At 42.8% G+C, this 20,918-nt stretch overlaps 1 protein-coding gene across 2 annotated transcripts in view; it reads right to left on the reverse strand.

The window, feature by feature from the left end:
* tmem102 (transmembrane protein 102) overlaps nt 1–19,779 on the reverse strand; it is a 32,300-nt gene extending 12,521 nt beyond the window's left edge. The window contains exons 1-2 of one of the 2 annotated variants that reach the window (XM_085806190.1): nt 19,462–19,779; nt 17,251–17,463 (exon numbers count right to left, since the gene is read on the reverse strand). In XM_085806190.1, coding sequence (XP_085662316.1) covers nt 17,251–17,452 — 202 coding nt within the window. In that variant the 5' untranslated portion in view covers nt 17,453–17,463; nt 19,462–19,779. Of the gene's footprint in view, nt 1–17,250; nt 17,464–19,453 lie in introns of both variants that reach the window. The other variant, XM_085806189.1, reaches the window with a different exon arrangement.
* Nucleotides 19,780–20,918: the final 1,139 nt, after the last annotated feature.

Below are 20,918 nucleotides of genomic sequence, written 5' to 3' on the forward strand. Positions count from 1 at the left end.
AATATATAGGCCTGGCTTGTCAGAGTTTACCTAACATATCCCTCCCTGACAGCAGCAGCCTCTTGACTACCATACTATCATTTGCTGCTTCAAATCAAAAAAGTAGAGCGGTTGGATGGAACACAGACACATAGGTGGGAAACATCAAGAGAATGAAAATGAACAAGTGACTAAAGTAGGAGACAAAGTCAAGTGTGCTGACGAGGATCTCTGCGGTGCTTCGCTTTGAAGGAGGAGGAAAATGAAAGTTCCTCATTTGACACCACCATGGGGGGAAGCAGTCAAAGAGAACGAGGGGAACTAAAAAAAAAAAGGTGTGTGACGGGGCATCTTTGGATCTTTGCGTCTCTCAGCAGAATCGGCTCATCTCCCTCCACAAGCCCCCCCCCCCCCCATTCATCTCCTGACTAGACTAGCAGCAGCTCAGTCATGAGCCCAGAGCTCCCACCCAGCTTTATCCAGACTGCTGCAGGATCCTCAGGTTCGTCAGGCTGTGAGCCGTCCCATCACGTCTGCAGGAGATCCTGGATGTATTCAGCATCAAATATGTGTGAAGCCTTTCACTTCATCAAAGTGTTACTGCTTTAAAGGAAATACTTCTGTGGCGGTGAGACTGAATGTTGAAAATGACTTTCCCATGTGCTGTGAATTATGATGAGAAAGGACATTTCCTAACAATCCTAACCCCCAATTTCCACATACTCCGCCTCCACCTCTGTTGCGCACGCCAAAACAAATGCGCTTCCATTCTAGTCAATCAGAGCGCCGCGGCCCATCACAGCTCCTAATAATATAAGATTTTTGCCGGATCACGCAGCCATCGGCATCGATCCATACGGATGAGATCGCCACACACAAGAAGCCAAACGCACAATGGATCAACTTTTGATTGTAAAATCATCACTATGTCAACATTAGTTTCACCTGCTGGCACTAGCAACAAGTGGTCGATCAGTCGGAGGAACCTGAAGCTAACAGGACGTCACGGAAGAAGAAAATGTTATCATGGAGGTGGAAAACTGCAACAATACATCCGTTCTCCAAGAACACAAACAGAAAGTTAAAAAAAAAGTAAAAAGTAGTGTTGTACAGCAAATCAACTGTTTACATTCTGATCAAACGTTATACACGGCTGTTATCCCGATAGCTTGTAGTTCTCCCGTGATCTCAGGTCTCCAGCTGTTTGATCCGTCAGTCGGAGCCAAACCGCTACAGAAACGGAGGATGTGGGAATTAGGGGTCACCGACCGGTATCCACACGGCAACCAGACCAGGACGGCTCCTCTCTGGCAAAGTCAGACGGTTGAACCCATGACAGGGAGCTGCACCTCTTCAAGACATCACACATCTGAACAGCAATTTCAAGGCCCATTTGGCTGAAACAAATGCAGTGCAATACAAAAAGCCTGCAGTGGATTCTACTACATTTATGAAGGTTACAGTGTCGCTGTCCCCACACACTTTTCAGAATCCAATTTTTCTGATTGGATGAGCTTTTCCCTCGACAGCGTCTTCTTACTGTCGACTTATGGAAACTCCAAGAGGAAAAAGAGGAGCTGATGTTTTGCTGTGGGTTGTGTTCAGTGATTACATGTGCTCAGACTAATAAGATTCTGCAGCAGTTAAGTGGTTTCACTTCTCAGACCAACAACTACACTAACACACTGAGTGGTGGAGCGTGTTGGGACTGTGCACACACACGCACGCACACGCCTCCTCTGCACAAGAAAAACAATTACACACATTTTTTATTGTATTTATATCAAATAAACCGAGATAGGACACCAGTAAAATGTAGTTTAATGTCACTGTTTGATTACTTTTATCATTACAAGTAGTTGTATTGGTTCTTCCAGTCCTTGTGGTTATTTGATTAGTGGGTTAATAATGCAATAAATTACATTTCAATTTTGAACTATCAAAATTCAAAATTACACTTGCCATTTGAATCACTTTAAATGTTCATATTTTTAATTGCATTTGGACATTTTAAATGGTAATTCAGAAAGTGAATACCTTCTTCTTCCCTGCTTCCCTTTACTTATTAATAAACGATGTGACCAAAATCTGATGGAACGGTCCCCTCTGGTCTCCTGAGCAGCTCCACACATTGGTCTGAGATGATTAAAAACAACAGTGGAAGGCTGAGCAGACAGCCACAACACAGAGCAGGCAACAAAGACTTCAAAAAACATGAATCTTTGATCAATAAACACTTTTCGGGTCTAATGTCTTTTTTTTTTTCTTTTCGTATTTCTGCTTCATCAGCATTCAAGATGCTCAACGCGACGTAAATAATTAAGCAGCGAAGGCGGCTCCTGCGTCTTCGGTAAGTTGCAAAAAAGTGCATCATATTTAACTCATCTCTCCTCCGTCTGAGGTGAGTGTTTGTGCATGCAACGTGCGAGGAGGCAAATTACGACCAATCGAACATCAGGAGTTGAAATCTGTACGGCCGGAGCGAGGGAGGAAGACGAGAGAAAGCGGCGGACGGACAGATCAAAGGGAGGAGGAGAGGGGAGAAGACAGCGTCGGGGCGAGGAGCGGATCAGACGCCAGCCAAAGGGCAGCCGGTCTCAAACTGCCACTCCTCTGATTTGTTTGGTTTTATCTGCCACTGATAAATTAGGTCAAATGGGCGAGGAGGAGGAAAAGAGTGATGAAAAAGAGAATAAAAGAACATCTTATCTCTGCAGCGAGGGGCTTGGGTCGGAGGAGAGAGGAGGGCAGAGGGAAAACTGTATCAATTAGCGAAAGGCTTCTCCCATCTCCACGCTGGCTGCCACAAGTTTGAGGTTGTTCCGAGGAACACAATCTACTTTTTTAATCCAAACTCTCACATCAATGCTCACACTGCCACACACACACACACACACACACATACACACTCCCGACACATATGACTGTAGACGCACACAGACTGAGAATAGAGCTGGAATGGAGACAGTCTAGGCTGGTTTCACAGCCACGGATTAAACCTAATCCTATAAAAAATGTCTTTTAATATAGATTTCCATTAGAGGGAAGTTTTTCCTTACGAGCTATTTTCAGACTAGACCCAATTCCATGTCTGTGAAACGACTATTGGCTCCTCCATCAGTCTCAGTGTGTGCCAACAGGGAAGTCTACCTACACACACACCTGCACGGCACCGAGCGTTTCCATTAGGACGGATAAACACTGCAGATGTGGAGGCAGCTTACTCCCTCTCATTCATTACCTGTATATCTAACAAAGGTTGTGGTACAATAAAAATATGGAAGTTGTTGGGAATGTGGTTGACCAATAATAAGATGATTAAAAAAAACAAACATAGTGCACAGGTTGAGGTTTTAGGACATGTTCTGGCTCTTTTAGATGCAGTAACCAAACTCTCAAGGTTAAAAATCATGTGCGTGTTGCAATCAAGGAGCAATCATGATGCTGAGAGAGTCTTTGAAACGACCTGCTCCAGGAGATGAGCCTGGGGAAAAACTCAATATCTGATTTTAACATCAATAAATCATCACAACCTTAATCCTGGGAGAAAGCTATGATTACCATAAGCAAACACCGGGAAGAGCTGCTGAGTTTTACCTGGAGAGAGCTTTGAATTATCTATACTGTACCTATCTTTAAAAAAAAAATTAAAACGTTCACAGACCTATGGAACTAGAAGAGATGATGAAGATGAAAAATGCAGCTCAATTTGCAGCTTTTAAGGGGAAGAAGAAGATTTTTCTAAAGAACTCTCAGTCTTGTCATGATGCTGTGGTGGGAATTTAATGACATTAGTATTCTCCTTGTAATAAGTAGTGAATTAGTCTTTTGAAGTAGGTGCAGTTTAAACCTTGTAGCAAACCTGTTGAATCCATTAGAGGTGACAACTGTGTCCTGACTACAATAAACCTGGGGTGAGGGGAAGGACACCAGGATGAACTATGTCTAACCCTGTCTCTCCATCGTCTATATTGTAAATTCCTATAGGTAAAACAACTGGGGTTGCTACAACACCATCTATGGGGTAGACGTCTGTTAACTATTACATCCTGATTGTTTATTGCCTGGGAAAGCTCATCTCACTTGTAGTAATGAAGTAACCACAGGCATAGATTGGGGTATAAGAAGGGACTGCAATCTCTGATCAGGGGGCACTGCTCACTAATACCAACTTTTCTGCAACACTACTAGAATGCATCTTTTGCTGCTTTAAAGTCTGACAGATGTACTCTTTTGTGTTACTGTGCGTTCACACCAAAAGCTTCCAAAGAGGCAAAGCCCAAGGATGCGCTTCAAACAAGACAGCGTCCAAAGTGGCAAAATATTTTTTGCTGCTTTGGATGCTCTTCACGTGACTGATGTCAATGTTCCATCGCACTGGTCATTTGAAGGAGCAGGACACATGGAAGGAGTAAAGGACACCTCTATTCTGACTGGCTGCCGCCGAACCGCGTCATAGCTAATTACCATAAAGTTAACCAAGACTCAACTTCTCGTCTGGTGACGCTTTGGAAGGGTTAGGAAGCGCAGCTGACGGCAGTTGACACTTTGGAAGCTTTTGGTGTGAACGCACAGTTACAGTTTTTGAGGTTTGTGTTAAAATGTTTTGTATTTGATCTGCCAAGGGACGTAAATCAGCTCCTTGCTAACTTTGGTACAATGCATTACATGGTAACATGTATGCTTAATTTTGTACATGGTCCTTTTACAAAAAGTGGAGAAAAAAAACTGATTTTAGAGGAGAGGTTTTAACACAAACAGAGAACTCCATCTCGTAACGTTGTGTTATCTCATAGCGTGGTGAATGTGCAGGTCACAACTCGTCCACCAGAGCGTTTTGGAGTTGTTGGATATTTGATGAGTTTGATGAGGGAAACCAAGAAATCCCATTAGCCTCCGTAGTGTAGCTCTTAGCAGCTTGCGGCTCTGCTCCGCCGTTCTAAAAATAGCTTGCACCGACAATTAAACGGTAACAAACCTACTGCTATGACTATAGGGATTATGGCAATGGGCCAATTTATCAAAATGTTGAACTATCCCTTTAAGTTATCAGAGACAACCTGCATCCACTAAGGAGCATATGTGAATCACACACAGAAGGATGGACTAGCATGAAGTAGCAGACTTTTCAACTAATATAAATGACAGTGATGGGAGATGTGGTCCAAACTTTGAGAAACAAGTGCGTGTCTTTAGAGCAGAGTTTTCTCTTGACCCCCCCCCAGAAGAACAGACCTCCCTGTCCCTCGCTCTCTCCTCCGCCTGAATATGAAACAACTGCTTCATGGAAAAGTCATTTTTAAAAAACTAATTAACTGTGATTTTAAAATCAATACATGTATTTTCGCAAAGCACCATTTTGCCATCTGTCATTAGAGTTTGTTAACGATTCAATACGCCACTGTGTTATTACGCATTGATGTATTGAACTGCATCTGCGCAGCACAGACACACACCAACAGGCCATTTGGCTGTGAAGTCCCTGCTACTTCACTTTTATCATTGCTTTACACTGAATAGCACAGCTCTACTTGAGATTTCAGATTTAACACGCTTCAACAGCAATGCACACTTAATATACATACATATAGGCTATACTATACTCATGGGTGCCTTCAGATACGCATCAATCAAGATGAAGCTACAAAGTGAGGATGCGGAGGAACCCATGGGAAAGATGTCCTCTGTCAACACAGCCGGAGCGGAGCGAGAGTATTCCACCACACACACACCTCTGGTTCAATACACTCCAAAAATAGTTCTGTAAATCTCTCTGGAAAATGGGATTCCTCGAAATAAGCTGATGACTTCCATGTGTTGCTGTTGCAGAGAGAGAGAGAGAAAGACGGAGAGAGAAATCGTCTAAGACTGTGACTCCGTTCTTAAAACCAAGCTCCACTAAAAAACTACAATGGAGGTAAAGCTTGTAATCACACTCTGCATGCATTTACTTCTCAATACCAAGCACAAAGCTGAATGTGCAGCAGATCATCCCACATACACTTCCACAACCTGAAAGCAGTGCTCCTCACAGTACACAGTGTAAAGAATGGCTGAGATTAACCTCATGCTGCCCACTACCCTGCCTGCAGAGGCATAAACTGATAGTTATATATGTAAAGTAAAGTTATATAAGCATGAGCTTGTAATGTGCATGGGTGTTAGACTCTTGTCTTTATGGCAATTCTCACAAAGAACATACTGAGGTAAAATGATCCGGAAGCAACACTTGGCTTCGAATAAAGACTGGAAACAGAGGAAAACAGTCAGCTGGCTTGGCTCTGCTCAAATGTTAAAGGGATATTTCAACATTTTGGCAAATTGGTCCATTGCCATAATCCCTATAGTTTTAGGAGGAGGTTCGCTACCTTTAATTGTCAGTGCAAGCTATTTTTAGAACGGCGGAGCAGAGCGGCGAGCTGCTCAGAGCTACACTACGGAGACTAATGGGATTTCTTGGTTTCCCTCATCAAACTCATCAAATACACAATCCAACAACTCCACAACGCTCTGGTGGACAAGTTGTGACCTGCACATTCACCACGCTATGAGATAATAACGGAATGTTACGAGACAGAGTTGTTTTAGAGGGAAATTCATGCAAAACCGCTCATGTGCGTTCCCGTCGAGGGCAGTTTTTAGGCAAGCAGTCTCTGCATTTGCCTCGAAAAAACAAATCCCATGAGCCTCCATACCAGAGTTTGTCTGTAGCCGTTTTGGTGTGCAGTGACCCAAACCCTCAGATTCCTCAAGAGAAAACTATATTAAAACCCTCCTCACAGAATCAGGCTGCTCTACTGTCAAAATTCTTGACTGAGCAGTAATCACAGTATCACCACATTTAATACAGATGGCTTTGGACAGATTAACTGGTAAGTAGCTCCACTGGAAGTCACAGGCTCTTGACTGAGGGCATCTTAAAGGATGGAACGCTGCCCTATCTCAGAATGAGACTGAGTTGTTATATTTCACCTCTGTGTGACCTTCCTGTTATTCGAGATAATAAAACTCCATTACAGCAGCGGAGCATAACAATAATCTTAAAGGCAGCCTCATCCTAAAAGGAGCAATTCAATCCGTTACAAATGACTCCTGACTAATATAGTCTCAACCGGATGTTATCAGTGCTTCTCAACCAGCGCTTCACCTCGCACACTAATAGCAGGATTAATCCCAGACAAGCCAAAGGTGAGCCATTCCACCCGCTCCTTGTTTATGAATTTATATCAAGACGGCAGATTAGCTCCAAAATAGCCCTATTAGAAAAAGAGGAATGAAGAAGTTCTGAATTTAATCAGTTCGTCGGGCAGGGGGAGAGGAGGGTGTTTGCGTGTGTGTTTGACAGTGTGCAAATGTGTTTAATACAAGAAAGAGGAGTGAGAGGGACGGTGGACATTGTGTGTCCAAACCACCCACGGAGAGAGAGGACGCGGGAGGCCGTCAGTGTCTTCAAGCTCCTGGGTGTGGGCTTTGATGCCAACTGCACAACGATACCACGTCTCGACGAGTGACAGGCAATTATCACCCAGAGAAAAAAAAACAGTGTCACCACAGTTTTAGTCTATTTTCACATTTCTCATGTGTGGTCTTCAGAGCAGCTCCGTCTCTCAGAAAGCCTCGTATGGCTGATCCTGACCTTTGATAGGAGAGGCAAAAGAACAAAAAGATAAATTCAATCTCATTAACATTCCATTGAAGTGTCTAATTGGCACTATTACAAGCAATTAGAAAGCAGAGCAGCTCAGAAAGAGTATAGGAGGCCTTTATGATAAGCCTGTCATATAATGTTAATGCCATTCAAGTATAATGTGAATTTATCATCATGATTTAATCAGTTCTATAATATAATCGTTAGGGGTGTCACGATTTCGATTTTTTATCGAAATCGATCGAAATTACGTCACGATCTCGAGCATCGAAGTCAAAGAGAGGATCGACGATCCCCGCCCCCCGCAAAGCTACAACTGCCCGTTGTCCCCATTGCGCACCAAGCGTCTTGTCAGTCACTGGTCCGAGTTTTCCTTTACTTTTTATTTCGAGACAACACTCACTCATTCTCTCTCTCTCTCTCTCTCCCTCGCTCTCTCTCTCTCTCTCTCTCTTTTTTTTTTTTTTTTACTGGCGGTGTCAGCTGATGTGCACGTCTGCAGCAACCCAAACAAATGCACATGTTGACTGGCTCTATTCCAGCCACGTGATTGGTTCGGCGCAGCGGAACTCTCAATATCATTGGCTATTTGCCAAAACATGGATGAATGAAAACTATCGACCACGTCTCATATTTCTATCGAAGAAAAGTTATTTCACAATTTATAGCGTTTTATCACCCAGCCCTGGTGGGCTACTGTCCCCCTGCTACCTGGGGAACAGGAGGGAGACACAGCTCTAACTACACAGCACCGGACAAGCACTGAGAGCCGCATGTTGCAGTGACGTTATAAGATTTTAAAAAAAACCCCGCAAATAATAAGCCGACGAAAAGGTGCAACTTGCCACTTTTTGTCGATGTATTATTTGCGGGGGCTTTGGGGGATCTGTGACGGCGGAGGATCCGGGACTGATTGACTGTGAACCACCGCCAGCCTGATCAGGACCTGATCATCAGGTCCATGGCAGCACAGCAGCTGCAGCTCTGCCCCGCTGTCTGTCACATTACTCTCGCGTATCAGCGCAATCTCGTTTACATTATATTATACATCAGGAGAATAATGAGACATGACGGTAAATTAATGTAAATAAAATTATGATAATGTACACTGTACAGATATAAATATATTTGTTTCAAAACCTTGGGGGCAATTTTGGCCCCTGGATCATGATTTTTGGGGGCATGTTACCTTTATATTGTAAAGAAATTATTTAAATGTGACCATTAGTGCCTAATGTGATACATTATGGAAATTGCATCACTTATATGTATCCCATCTTTTGAAATAAGATTTACTGTACAAAATTTGATGAATAAAACCAATGATCGTAGACTAGACTTGTCTGAAAATAGCATAGGCGTCTGTGCTGTAAGAAAAAGAAAAAAAATCGAGAATCGAATCGAATCGTGACCCTAAAATCGAAAATCAAATCGAATCGAGGATTTGGAGAATCGTGACACCCCTAATAATCGTGGTATATTTTCCAGCCTGTTGTTTGTTGTGGAATACTCATCAAGTTTGTGATTCATCCACACTGAAGCACTTTGCTGTGACCTCCTTGATCCAACCCAAACAGGCTGCAAATGTTTCACAATAATAGCGGTTTTTATGCAGTCTCACAGCCATTTCTCATTCACTCTGAACAGAATGATGTTATGTGTTGGCGAATACATTGTGGTTCTGCTGCTTCACAGTTTACAAGTTGAGATAAGTTGGACCTTTCTCCCTGACAGGGCCGAGGGCCGAGGGCACCGACACAACAGGATCGGCATTAACTTGCAAAACTGTGGATCGTTTTTGGCAGTCGACCAAGCCATAGGGATTTGTCCCGGCATGGCTGATGGACACTCCAGCCTGAGTGGTACATACACAGTACACACCAGCAGTTTGAGTAATCATCACTTAACTTAAAGGGATAGTTCAACATTTTGGCAAATTGGCCCATTGCTATAATCCCTATAGTTTTAGGAGTAGGTTTGTTACCTTTAATTGTCAGTGCAAGCTAATTTTAGAACGGCAGAGCAGAGCTGCAAGCTGCTAAGAGCTAATGGAATTTCCTCCTCATCAAACTCATCAAATACACAATCCAACGACTCCAAAATACTCTCATGGACAAGTTTAGACCTGTACATTCACCACACTATGAGATAATAATGGGACGTTGCGAGACAGAGTTGTTTTCAAGGCAAATGCAGAGACTGCTTGCCGAAAAACTGCCCCCGACAGGAACACGCATCAGCGGTTTTGCATGAATTTGCCTGGAAAACAACTCTATCTCGCAACGTCGCAACGTGGTGAATGTGCAGGTCTTAACTTGTCCATGAGAGCGTTTTGGAGTTGTTGGATTGTGTATTTGATGAGTTTGATGAGGGAAACCAAGAAATCCCATGAGCCTCGCATAGCGTAGCTCTAAGCAGCTCGCGGCTCTGCTCCGCTGTTCTAAAAACAGCTTGCACCAACAATTAACGGTAACAAACCTGCTCCTAAAACTATAGGGATTATGGCAATGGACCAATTTGCCAAAATATTGAACTATCCCTTTAATGTTAGCAAGCTATATCTGCATTTCTCTCTCTCTCTGTCTTTATCGCTTCATCTTTTCCCCCTCTCATCTCAACCAGTTGTTGCCATGCGTTTCCACTTCTGTCATTTCAAATTAAAAGTCCTTGCAACGTCATGAACGGCTGCACACACAGCGTATCTGTTCACAATCTGTCCATTACAGTCGGACTGTGTATTTGTTGCTACACAAGAGTCTTATTATATTCCTTGTGTTTTCAATGCTAATCAATCCTGCACATCTGTCCAGCTCTTGCAACAGAAAAGGATGAGAATATGTTACTGATGAGATGTCGAACGATGCTAGTACTGCCATCTCTCCATCATATCTAATAAAATCAGTTCAATACTTTTGAAAGTGCTGAAACCATAACCTCCTCCAAGGGGGTAATTAATCAAAACATTCATTAGGAAATAATATGAGTGAGTATTTTTTTCAAAAACTTGGATTGAAGGGAAGACATGCCGCAACGACTTTTTAGAGGATTACTGAAAAGTGTCGGTCTGTGAATGAGTTGTGTGACAAACACAGTTTTCTTAAAAATATGTTTTTCAGCGACTCCAGACAGCTCCAGCCTGCACGGAAGATACTGTTATCAGCTGACAGCTACCACCCAAATGATTCCTCTCATTTTGCCTGGGGAATTCTGAAAGTGTGATTATAAAAAGAGTGAAAATCACAATGTCAGCCTCGGTTATTAAAATGAGCAGGGTGGCAGATAACATGTCATGCAATGTCAAAACACTTCTTACTTAACACGCCACAGCCACCGAGTCATATTTAATTAGAAACAATGAAAGACGCTTAATGAATGGTAAGATGTGCTGTCGGTCTGTGGCTGTGTTCAGACAGGACGCTCTCTTTTGTTGTGTTTGAGGCACAGACAGTTGTTGGTTCATTTGTTAAAGAGCCTCCTCTACAGGAGGTTTTGAACTCAGCTAATTAAACATCAACTAAATTATGTTTGCCTTCACTTTTGGTCTGGCGCCAGCTTTCCAACAATTAAGATTTAACGCCGCTAAATGCCAAAAAAGGTGTCGGCGAACAACAACGGCCATCGTTCATCACAGATAAGATGCTAATCATCTTTGCTGCTTGGCACTAGTGTGTCAGCAGTGATGAAAACTGAAGACGAAACAAAGCCGAAATAATCAAACGGTTCACTCATCTACTGTTGCAGTGCCATGGATACGGCCTGGCTGCCAGATGAAGACAGACGCTCCAAAGCAAAGTGGCATTAACGGAGAATTAGTCATCCGGAGCAGCCATGTTGGCCCTGAATCCCAGCCTCCCGCTAAAAACTTGCATCAGTACGGGCCGGGGGTCCTCAAATGAGGCAGGGAGTCAGAGCGGCGGAAACAGCATCCAGCTGTGAGTCAGTCGAACACAAGTTCACCAGCGTTAATGGGCTGGAGTCAAACACGGGCCAGACAGTGTGTGGATCCAGCCGGCCAGCAGACGGCCTGGCCGAGTGAGCCGCTTCCCCGACAGGGGATGGAGTCGCCCACTCTGGTAGTTAAAAAATAAAATCCCTCCTGGTTAAATTTTAAGGGCCAAAATAAAATATTCATAATATCGTAGGAGAGGTTGAGGAGCCACACGAAGGTCAGAAACTTTGGGAGAAGTAATTTAGTGCATCCAGTATTAAAGTCTGCAGTGCTCTGACTGACTGGGGATGTGAGATGGTGAGAAGCAAAAACAAAAGCCACAGAAAATAAATGAATCCCTGCAGGAATTCTGCACTTCCAGACACCAAGGTTTGCTATTTTGTCCACATTACAGTGCAAATTGGTCATTTTTTCTCCACAGAAACTTTTTTCTATCAATAAGACAATGAATTCCATTAGAAAATGGAAATGTGTCATCATGCAGGTTTTGTACCAAGGTACAGTAGGCAGCTAAAGCTTATTGATCAATAATCCTTCAGTTTACATACTTGTAATTAATCATAATCACTAGAGCTCTAGACTGCCCCTAAATGGAGGCATTTTGCCCCTAAAATAGTAAAGTAAAGTAAATTTTTCATCTACTTGTGCATGTGCAACCAGTAAATTTACCCTCTATTTTTTTACACAGGTGGAATATGAAAGGGACGACTCAAAAATCTGGAATCTGTCATTATTACAGGTGGCAGGCCAATGTGTGTGAGGATCATGAAAGAAAAGGAAACGTGGATATTTGCCAACAAGTCGATTTACGCCCCCACATTTTCCGCTTGGGCTCGTAAAAGTTGAAGTTAAAGGGATAGTTTGACATTTTGGCAAATTGGCTCACAATCCCTATAATCTTAGCATTAGGTTTGTTACTTTTAATTGTCGGTACAAGCTGTTTTTAGAACGGCGGAGCAGAGCCGCGAGCTGCTCAGAGCTACGCTATAGAGGCTAATGGAATTAGTTTCCCTCATCAAACTCATCAAATACACAATCCAACAACTCCAAAACACTCTGGTGGACAAGTTGTGACCTGCACATTCACCACACTATGAGATAATCACGGAACGTCACTATACGGAGTTGTTTTAGAGGTAAATTCATGCAAAACCGCTGATGTGCGTTCCTGTCAGGGACAGTTTCTCAGCAAGCAGTCTCTGCATTTGCCTTGAAAACAACTCTGTCTCGTAACGTTGTGTTATTATCTCATAGCGTGGTGAATGTGCAGGTCACAACTTGTCCACGAGAGCCTTTTGGAGTTGTTGGATTGTGTATTTGATGAGTTTGATGAGGGAAACCAAGAAATCCCATTAGTCTCTGTAGCGTAGCTCTGAGCAGCTCGCCGCTCGGCTCGGCCGTTCTAAAAATAGCTTGCACTGACAAATAAAGGTAACAAACCTACTGCTATGACTATAGGGATTATGGCAGTGAGCCAATTTGCTGAAATGTTGAACTATCCCTTTAAGGGCCATTGTGCTTCTACTAAAAAAAAGTTAGTCTGAAGCCCTCACCATTTCTTATTACACAGAAGGTTTGCACACAAATCTCCATTTTTTATAGCAAGAGAAACGCAGGAGAATCTGAGATTGTAGTGGACTGATAACAACACCGGCCTTCATGCACACACATCTCCATTGTCCATTTTTTGTATGAGTTCAGGATGAACTTTTGGCTCGTGCCTCTCCTGACCTGAAGGACACCAACTCACCCTCTCACTTCCCTCCCTCTTAACGCCCCCACTCGTCATTGTTCAAGCCTAAATGTGAATACCATTAAGTGGCCTAAGTGTGAGAGATAGTGGAAAACAAAGGGGGGCTGATGAAAGAAGCCCAACAGGAAGGCAACAAACAGAGGTTACTGCAGGACAGAGTGAAGACGCGGTGAAGAAAACACGATCATAACGAAGCGCTTTTCTTTCTCCCTGTTCCCGTTTAACTGCATCTGACGACTGAGCCAAACACTCGCTGCTGCAACAGGTTGTCTTCCCGTCTCGGAAAATAAAAAAAACATTTTAAAAAAAGATGTGTGCCGAGACACAACAGTGCTCATGACTCTTTAAACTCAGATCAAAAGTATCATTCTCACCGACATCAGGGGGAGGGGCCAACCTTGAACTGAGCTCTGCCAAAGCGCCGCTAACAAACTTTCACATCTGAAAAGTTGGGTCGAGGCTACGTCTGGGCCTCTCGCCCCGGCCTCCTCTTCACCGGCAGTGAAGATCCAGTTCTGCCTTCATCAGACTTTTGTTTTTCAAAAGATATATACAGTAGCCCCCCCACCACCCCGCCCTCACCCCCTCCCCACGCTTGCCTGAAGGCAAACCACAGTGTTTACTCAAACGCAGGGTAAATAAAAGCCTCTTCTTGGATCTGTCAGTGTGTGAGAAAAATAAAATCACTGAGTGTACTTGTGTGTGTGTGTGTGTGTGTGTGTGTGTGTGTGTGTGTGCGCATGAGAGAGTTTAATCTCTTTTCTCTTTCCTTTTCCCCGACAGTGTGCAAAGCCCAGTGGGGTTCCCTCTGCTGCTCAAACTTTATAAAAGCCAGGCAAAAACAGCCACAGCCACTCGTGTTCAGCATCCACACACACACACACACACACACCTGCAGCAATGATGAGACTCTTCCTGAAGGCTGGCAAGCTGTAACAAAGCCCCTCCATCAGGAGGATGATATTTGCTTTTCAGTACTGCCTTTCATCCGCTGCAGGGCCTTGAGAGGCACAGAGCCGCTAATGCAGCTACCACTGCATACTTGACTTTATATTCCTAGACTCCAACACAAACCATCTCCCTCTGTTGAAAGCACCAAACTCTCTTCTTTTTTTGCTTTTTTTTGCTTTTTACACAGTCGGAGCTGTCGCAGCGGGTGGCGAGGCACCGGGTATGCAATTCCAGCAAACCACTGGTGATTATACCAGAAGAAGCAGCCTCGAAATGTAAAAAAAACAAAAAACAAAGTTACCAGGAGATTCTCAACCAGGAGAGAGCAGGAGCAGACAAACAGGAAAGAGGACTGTTCACCCAAATCATAAAAAAATGAAATCCGAACAAAGAGAAAGGCAGAGCAACAGCTAAAAAAAAAAAAAAAGTTATAAGTCTGCACAGAAAAAAGAATCTCTGCCTGTATGTGGTGATTCAATAACACAAGAATAAAAAAACAGGCCTGGGTTCCTTTTTTGACTTGTGTGATTTCTCCCTGGGGGGTGGCAGCCTTTTGGATGGAAGCTATTTCAGATCGGTAAGAAGAGTGAAGCAGATCAGAAGCTGGAGCTGCCTGTCAACCGATGCAAGACTACTAATTTGACAGGAATAGCACGACCGCACGACAAAAGGAGACGGAGAGCGAGGAGGACTTGCAGGAATGTGAAACCGGGGGAGTGAAATCGCAGGAGCGAGTTGGGAAGAGAGCCGAAAAAAGAAAACACACAAAACTTTAACGGATGATGACCCCGACGTGCGTTTCTCAGATTTCCAGTGACAGACTTGATGGGGACATGAAAGAGCGGGGATGACAGAGGACAGCAGGGAGGGGGCAGAGTGCCACCTATTGGACAAATAAACACACTTCACTTTTAACTCACGGCTGACAGGACAACAAGAGTCAGGCAGAGACAGGCTGGCGTCTGCAAGTCAGCAGGGGACCCATGCAGACTCAACATGTGAGTCAAATACTGGATGTGTGTGAAATCTGACGCTCAAAAACACATGTTCCCGATCAGTACACCTGCCACAGAGACTGGAAGACTAATTGACACACTGTCCCTGGTCCATTATCTCAATGCAGATCAAGCCTAGTGTCAAACATGTCTCTCACACCTGCTGTCTCACAACCTGCACCATTAAAATGGATCTGTGCTTTTTTGAAGTGGGGTTGTATGAGCTACACATGCCCATTAAGTTCACTTGATGCAGTAAAAAGGTCTCTGAAAGACACAGGCAATACACTGTTGTCAATGATGGACGATTAGCCTAATCTGCATATTTTCGCCACCTACAAGAAGTCCCGTCTCAAAATAATACACCAGTTCAAGAGTATGAGCAGAAGTAAAGATTTACTTTTTTTCTGGAACTAACCAACTTACTCAGTACTCCTCCGCATTCCTCCACGACGCGCTGTATCACTCCACTGTTCAGCTGTGTGAAGAGGCAGAGTGATACAGCGTGTCGCGGAGCCTGCCTGTGTGGAAAAACTTTTTTCCAACCAGCTGATGCATTGTAAAGCTTTACTTCAGATCGTATTCTTGAACTGGTGTATTATTTTGAGACGGGACTTCTCGTAGGAGGCGAAAATATGCTGATTAATTGTCCCTCATTCACAACATGTATTGCCCGTGTCCCAGTGTTTCTCAGTGAGGGGGAGCAGAGACCTCTCTACTGCATCTAGTGAACTTAATGGGCATTTGTAGCTCACACAAACCCTCTTCAAAAAAGCTGAACTATCCCTTTAAAGAGAAATGTGTCCAATCCTATTTAAATGAAATGCAGCAGCTTTGTCCTTTTGGCCTCAAAGAAATGTGTTATCAGGAATGTACAATTCTGGAAAAATGTCCACTCAGAAGTCACTGGTTGAAGAGAATAAAGCCACGGAAACAAACAGATAATACATAAAAGATGACTTGAACTTATGTGTTTGTTAGTTATTTATCTTTTTCCCCACAAGAAGGGATCTATAGAGCTCTATATCAAATACAAAGAGCAGCATGCCAGGGTGCGTTTCAGTATAGCACGACTTATCAACATGGGACCTCTTAGTTCCACTGGGAATAATTATTTCATGTTTCATTCATTTCAGAATACAGAAAAAAAAACCTCATGATACGCTGTTTACTTCTGGATACTGGCGTTCTCTTTATCTAATATTTCATCACATTTGAATACAGTGAGTGAATGTGACTGTACTGATCAGCCTCTAGTGTGTACCAGCGTAAGGGTGTGTTACTTGAACACATTGTTCACTGCTCAGTGACGAAGCCCTGGGTAAATAAATCTATATGCACATTTGCTTGCTGGGAGACGACAGCTGCCTCGCTAGTTTAGATTTTTTTATGTTAAGACGATGCAAATGGCACAAAACACACAGATAGAGACGAGGCAGACGCTCCGCAGTGGGATACGCTCTTCTCTTACACCATGGAACTCTGCATTCAAACCCATGCAAGTATATTAATAGTTAATTGACAGTAACTTTAACTCCAGGCAATAAATAATTACTGTCCCACAGGCTTCCACTGCATTAAAATCACCCTCTGTTAAAATTACAATGGGAAATATTATATATGGCTCATACTGTTAACTCCCAATCTCCAAAGTACACTGTGAGTTATGGTCACTACAGTGATTGTGATTGTAGAACCAGCACATCATGTGGTGAGAGTGATGAGGTTTGAGGGCATGCAGCAAAATAAATGTAATATTCAATTTCACTATGATTTAATTAGTAATACGCAAATAGAGTGAGAGAATATCCTGTGCAGCTTTACAATCTGAGCAGAGATTTCACTGCATTTCCCCTCCTACATCCCATCACTAGTCATATAGCTACAGGGCTTTCAGAACTGCGTGTTTGGTTTTAATAACATGACATTTTGGCGGGAACATCGATGATACAGGGTGCATGAATCAGTGACATACCCAACATGTTGAAGATGAAGTCCTTAGCCGTGTGGACCTCTAAGGCAGTCTGGTCTCCAAACTCCCCCTGCTCCAGCACCACCAGCTCAGACACCTGCGCCGACAGCTGCTCCAAGGTGGCCCCCGACCGAAAGTCCACCTCTGACAGTTTCTTGGCAGGGGCCGGGGAACGCGGAGCCACCGCACTCATCAGGGACTCCATTTCTACAAACCCTGCAGGGTGAGGGAAAGTGAGCTTTAGAAGAGAGAAATCATTTCAGGTTTGTTAGCCTACTTGTGTGACCCTATTTTCATGGCTAACACGGTCAGAATGGGTCCCCCCCGGGGGACGAATTACGCCGTTACAGAGCCGAACTAGAAGGTCTGTGCCCCATCCCTCACCAAGCTCAGTGCAATTCGGTTCAATACTTTTTTTCCCTAAGAAATAAGCAAACCAGACCAACAAGCATAAACCCTGACAGAGGTATAGCCTAACAATAACTACTAGTATTTTTCACAAGAACAAAACCTATTTATTGATTTGTTCCATTCACAGGATGTGAGTTACAGCCGATGTTCAGACTGATTTGGTGTTGTTAAGTCTAGATGTTTTCACTGATGTATAATGCTTGCTTTGTTTTCTGCAGCCTTGTGTGAATCATGTGCCTTTGAGGTGCACTTGTACAGAAACATGTCACAATAAACAAGTAATATTACATTTTAACAGTTGAAATTGGGATCTTGATGTAAAACACTTGATTGTTTAACAGGAATAAAGAGCCTGAGTACATTTAGGCTACTACTTGTAGAAGAGAAATATCTTAGAAACTCTGAAGAAAATTGTACATCAAAGTACTCGTTTGTTCACATAGCTCAAAATGTAGTATCATCAAAAGTGGGCTATTTAACAGCCACTGGGGGGAGAGCCAGAAGCCCTCTCGTGTGTAATTAGTATTTTTATATGAGACTTGCAATGATGCTCACAATTATAAAGCAAACTAATTAAGATTTAAAGACTCATATCCAGATTTAAAGACTCATATCCAATCACCCCGCTATGAGATACTGTTCACAGGAGAAGTCATGGATAAAGGAAGGTGCTAAAGGGGCAGACAAACTTATTAATATTACAGCTGTTATTGTCTATTTTTATCTAATGCTGTGTATTTATCTATTTTATTTACTTGACTTTAAATTCTAGTTCTCATCATCATTTCTCATTTTTCTTATCCTTGAGAGGAGTACAGTGATAGGAACGAGTGTGGGTGCTTTTGTAATGATGTGATTTATTCTTTCTTTATTACTTTCTTTTTTGATCTATTTACCTATGTCTCTTTAAAGATAAGACTTGATGAGAGCAACATGTATACCCTATTCTTCAAATAAAAAGTTTAATAACAAAAAAAGACTCGTATCCTGCTCTGTAAACGAGCAGAGTGTGGGTTAGAGGAGTGGAAGGTTATCAAGTACTTTGCGGAATATTTTGCATACCACAACTAGTTTTAAAGCATTTAACGTTAAGTACAAGGGAATTACCTTAACTGAGTGATGCACTGGTACGCACACAACGTATATTAAGTGTTTTATTGTTAACATGTTTGAATAATTGCACAAAGTAGTCCGCCTTGAACGTTATCAAGCTGAAAAGTTATAATGTAAACAAAGTTGAGTCGGGTGGAATGACAACATGGCCTCTGCCCCACAGAACTAGGTCAATTAGCGAGCGAGTTTCCCAGCTTCTAGCTCGCTAAGCTAATACTTTAGCAAATTAGCCTGCTTGCTGCCTGACAGTCAACATTAGATAATGACATAGTTCGTTAATAGGCTCAGAAAAATACAGCCGGGTTGCTAATGACAGACTCACGTAACTACAGTACGACAGTATAAGAGTAACCACTCGACTGGTAGTGATAAGGTCCGTGACGTGCCTCGCCCACAGTCAGCTAATTTCTTTTATTAGCTAATATTAGCCAACTAGCTTTATCAAATTAGCATGCTAGCTAACATGACAGGTGGGGACAGTGGAGTCAAGTGCTGCGAAACACGACCGTGCATACAACACACATACACACAGGTTCATTCACTCTTAAATCTATACATACACACACACACTCACACGCATACGTTCACCCACATGTACTCAGCTCTTGTCTCGTTAGCTCGCGAGTCGCGCATCAAATCATTAGCTATCAAGCTAAAAGCTGTTAAAACACCGCGGACGGACACACACACCCTTTACACGGTGACGCCAGGGAGTTTCTTCGCTATCTTCTGCGTTTACTGTTATTGTGATCCCCGTGTTTTAATCCGCCTTCTTCAGCTGTCATTTCCAACAGGTCCCAGGCGCCACCTTCCCCCTGGCAACACCGTCCCAGAAATCATGGTCCTACTCAAGAGGATCCAGGGATTAGTAGTTTGTGTTGCACGCACGCCCCCACATTGCAAAACTACAAAAGGATTTGGTGCGGTCAGCTTTATGAATAAAACTGTCCCCCCGCAAAGAAGATAAGGCAGAGCTGAGGTTCAGAGGGAAGCAGCAGGGCAGGGCGGTTTCACGACTGCACAGCCAGTGTTTTGATGCATGAGCATGGAAGCAGTCCTTTGTAATTCCAGCAGTGGAGTGGAGTCTCTGCAGCAGAGGGGCAGGCTGCTGCACTGGATCATGTATCATGTCTTGATCATCTATTAATAAAACATGTAGGTTGTGTACACTCTTCTGTGGAACTGTTTTTGAATTAATCTGGTATTATACTTTAGATAACCCTTTGGTTCAGAGTCACTATTTGAACTCTTGAGAGTGCTGAGACCAGTTTTATGTAAAGTCTAGGATAATTATTCACCAGCCAGGAGAGTGGTTTCTGTGGTTAGAGCTTTTGCGTATATTTCACAAAATCTCTGTAATGATACTGTGTTTAAAGCTAAAGGTCATGAATAACCTTTTCTCCTGTGGCACAATGTAGCAATTTACCGGTGATAATTCTTAAAGGATCTATTTTGGCCAGGCTACTGTTCTTTTCCTTTTCCAATAAAATCAAAATCGAAATTGATGCAAAACACAATGCACACAATGTTTTTGCTTTCATCTGAGGATTGGTTTAAAGCCAAATAATCCAATAATCACAATACACAATATTAGATAGCTTAATGTCATGACATTTAGCTTTTCTAGCTGTAGCTTTAGTTATAAACACAATATCATTACAAGGGTTTTGTGTAGACTAATATTTCGATTAGGCTATGCAAAGACCCCAACCACATGAACCATCTGTAGCTACTCTCCCCACTGGCAAATAAAAATAATACATAAAACTCTTGGTCTTGACATTCTCAAAGTTCAAAGATGTAATTCTGAACTAAAGATGCTTAACTATAATACCACAATTAATTTAAAAATACTTCAATGGAATGTAAATCACCACCCATATGTTCAATTAAGAGATGAACCAAGCAAGAGAATAGTCAATTGTCAAGCCTTGTGTTTTATTTTTTTACTTCCTCTGTATCTTTATTGAGGAATACTTAAGCTTTTAAAAACAATTTGATGCAACAGTCCTGCAGACTAAATCACTTTTGGACTGAACTGCTCATAACTCACAATGAAGATATTGCTTCTTATTAGGGAAGCAAGAACCACTGAACCACAGACATTTAAAACTCCACATCCTGGAGCATTAAGCTCATATGACATT

Source organism: Trachurus japonicus, chromosome 18, assembly GCF_045865225.1.
Source record: "Trachurus japonicus isolate A0001 chromosome 18, Traja_1.0".
Taxonomy (NCBI): Eukaryota; Metazoa; Chordata; class Actinopteri; order Carangiformes; family Carangidae; genus Trachurus; species Trachurus japonicus.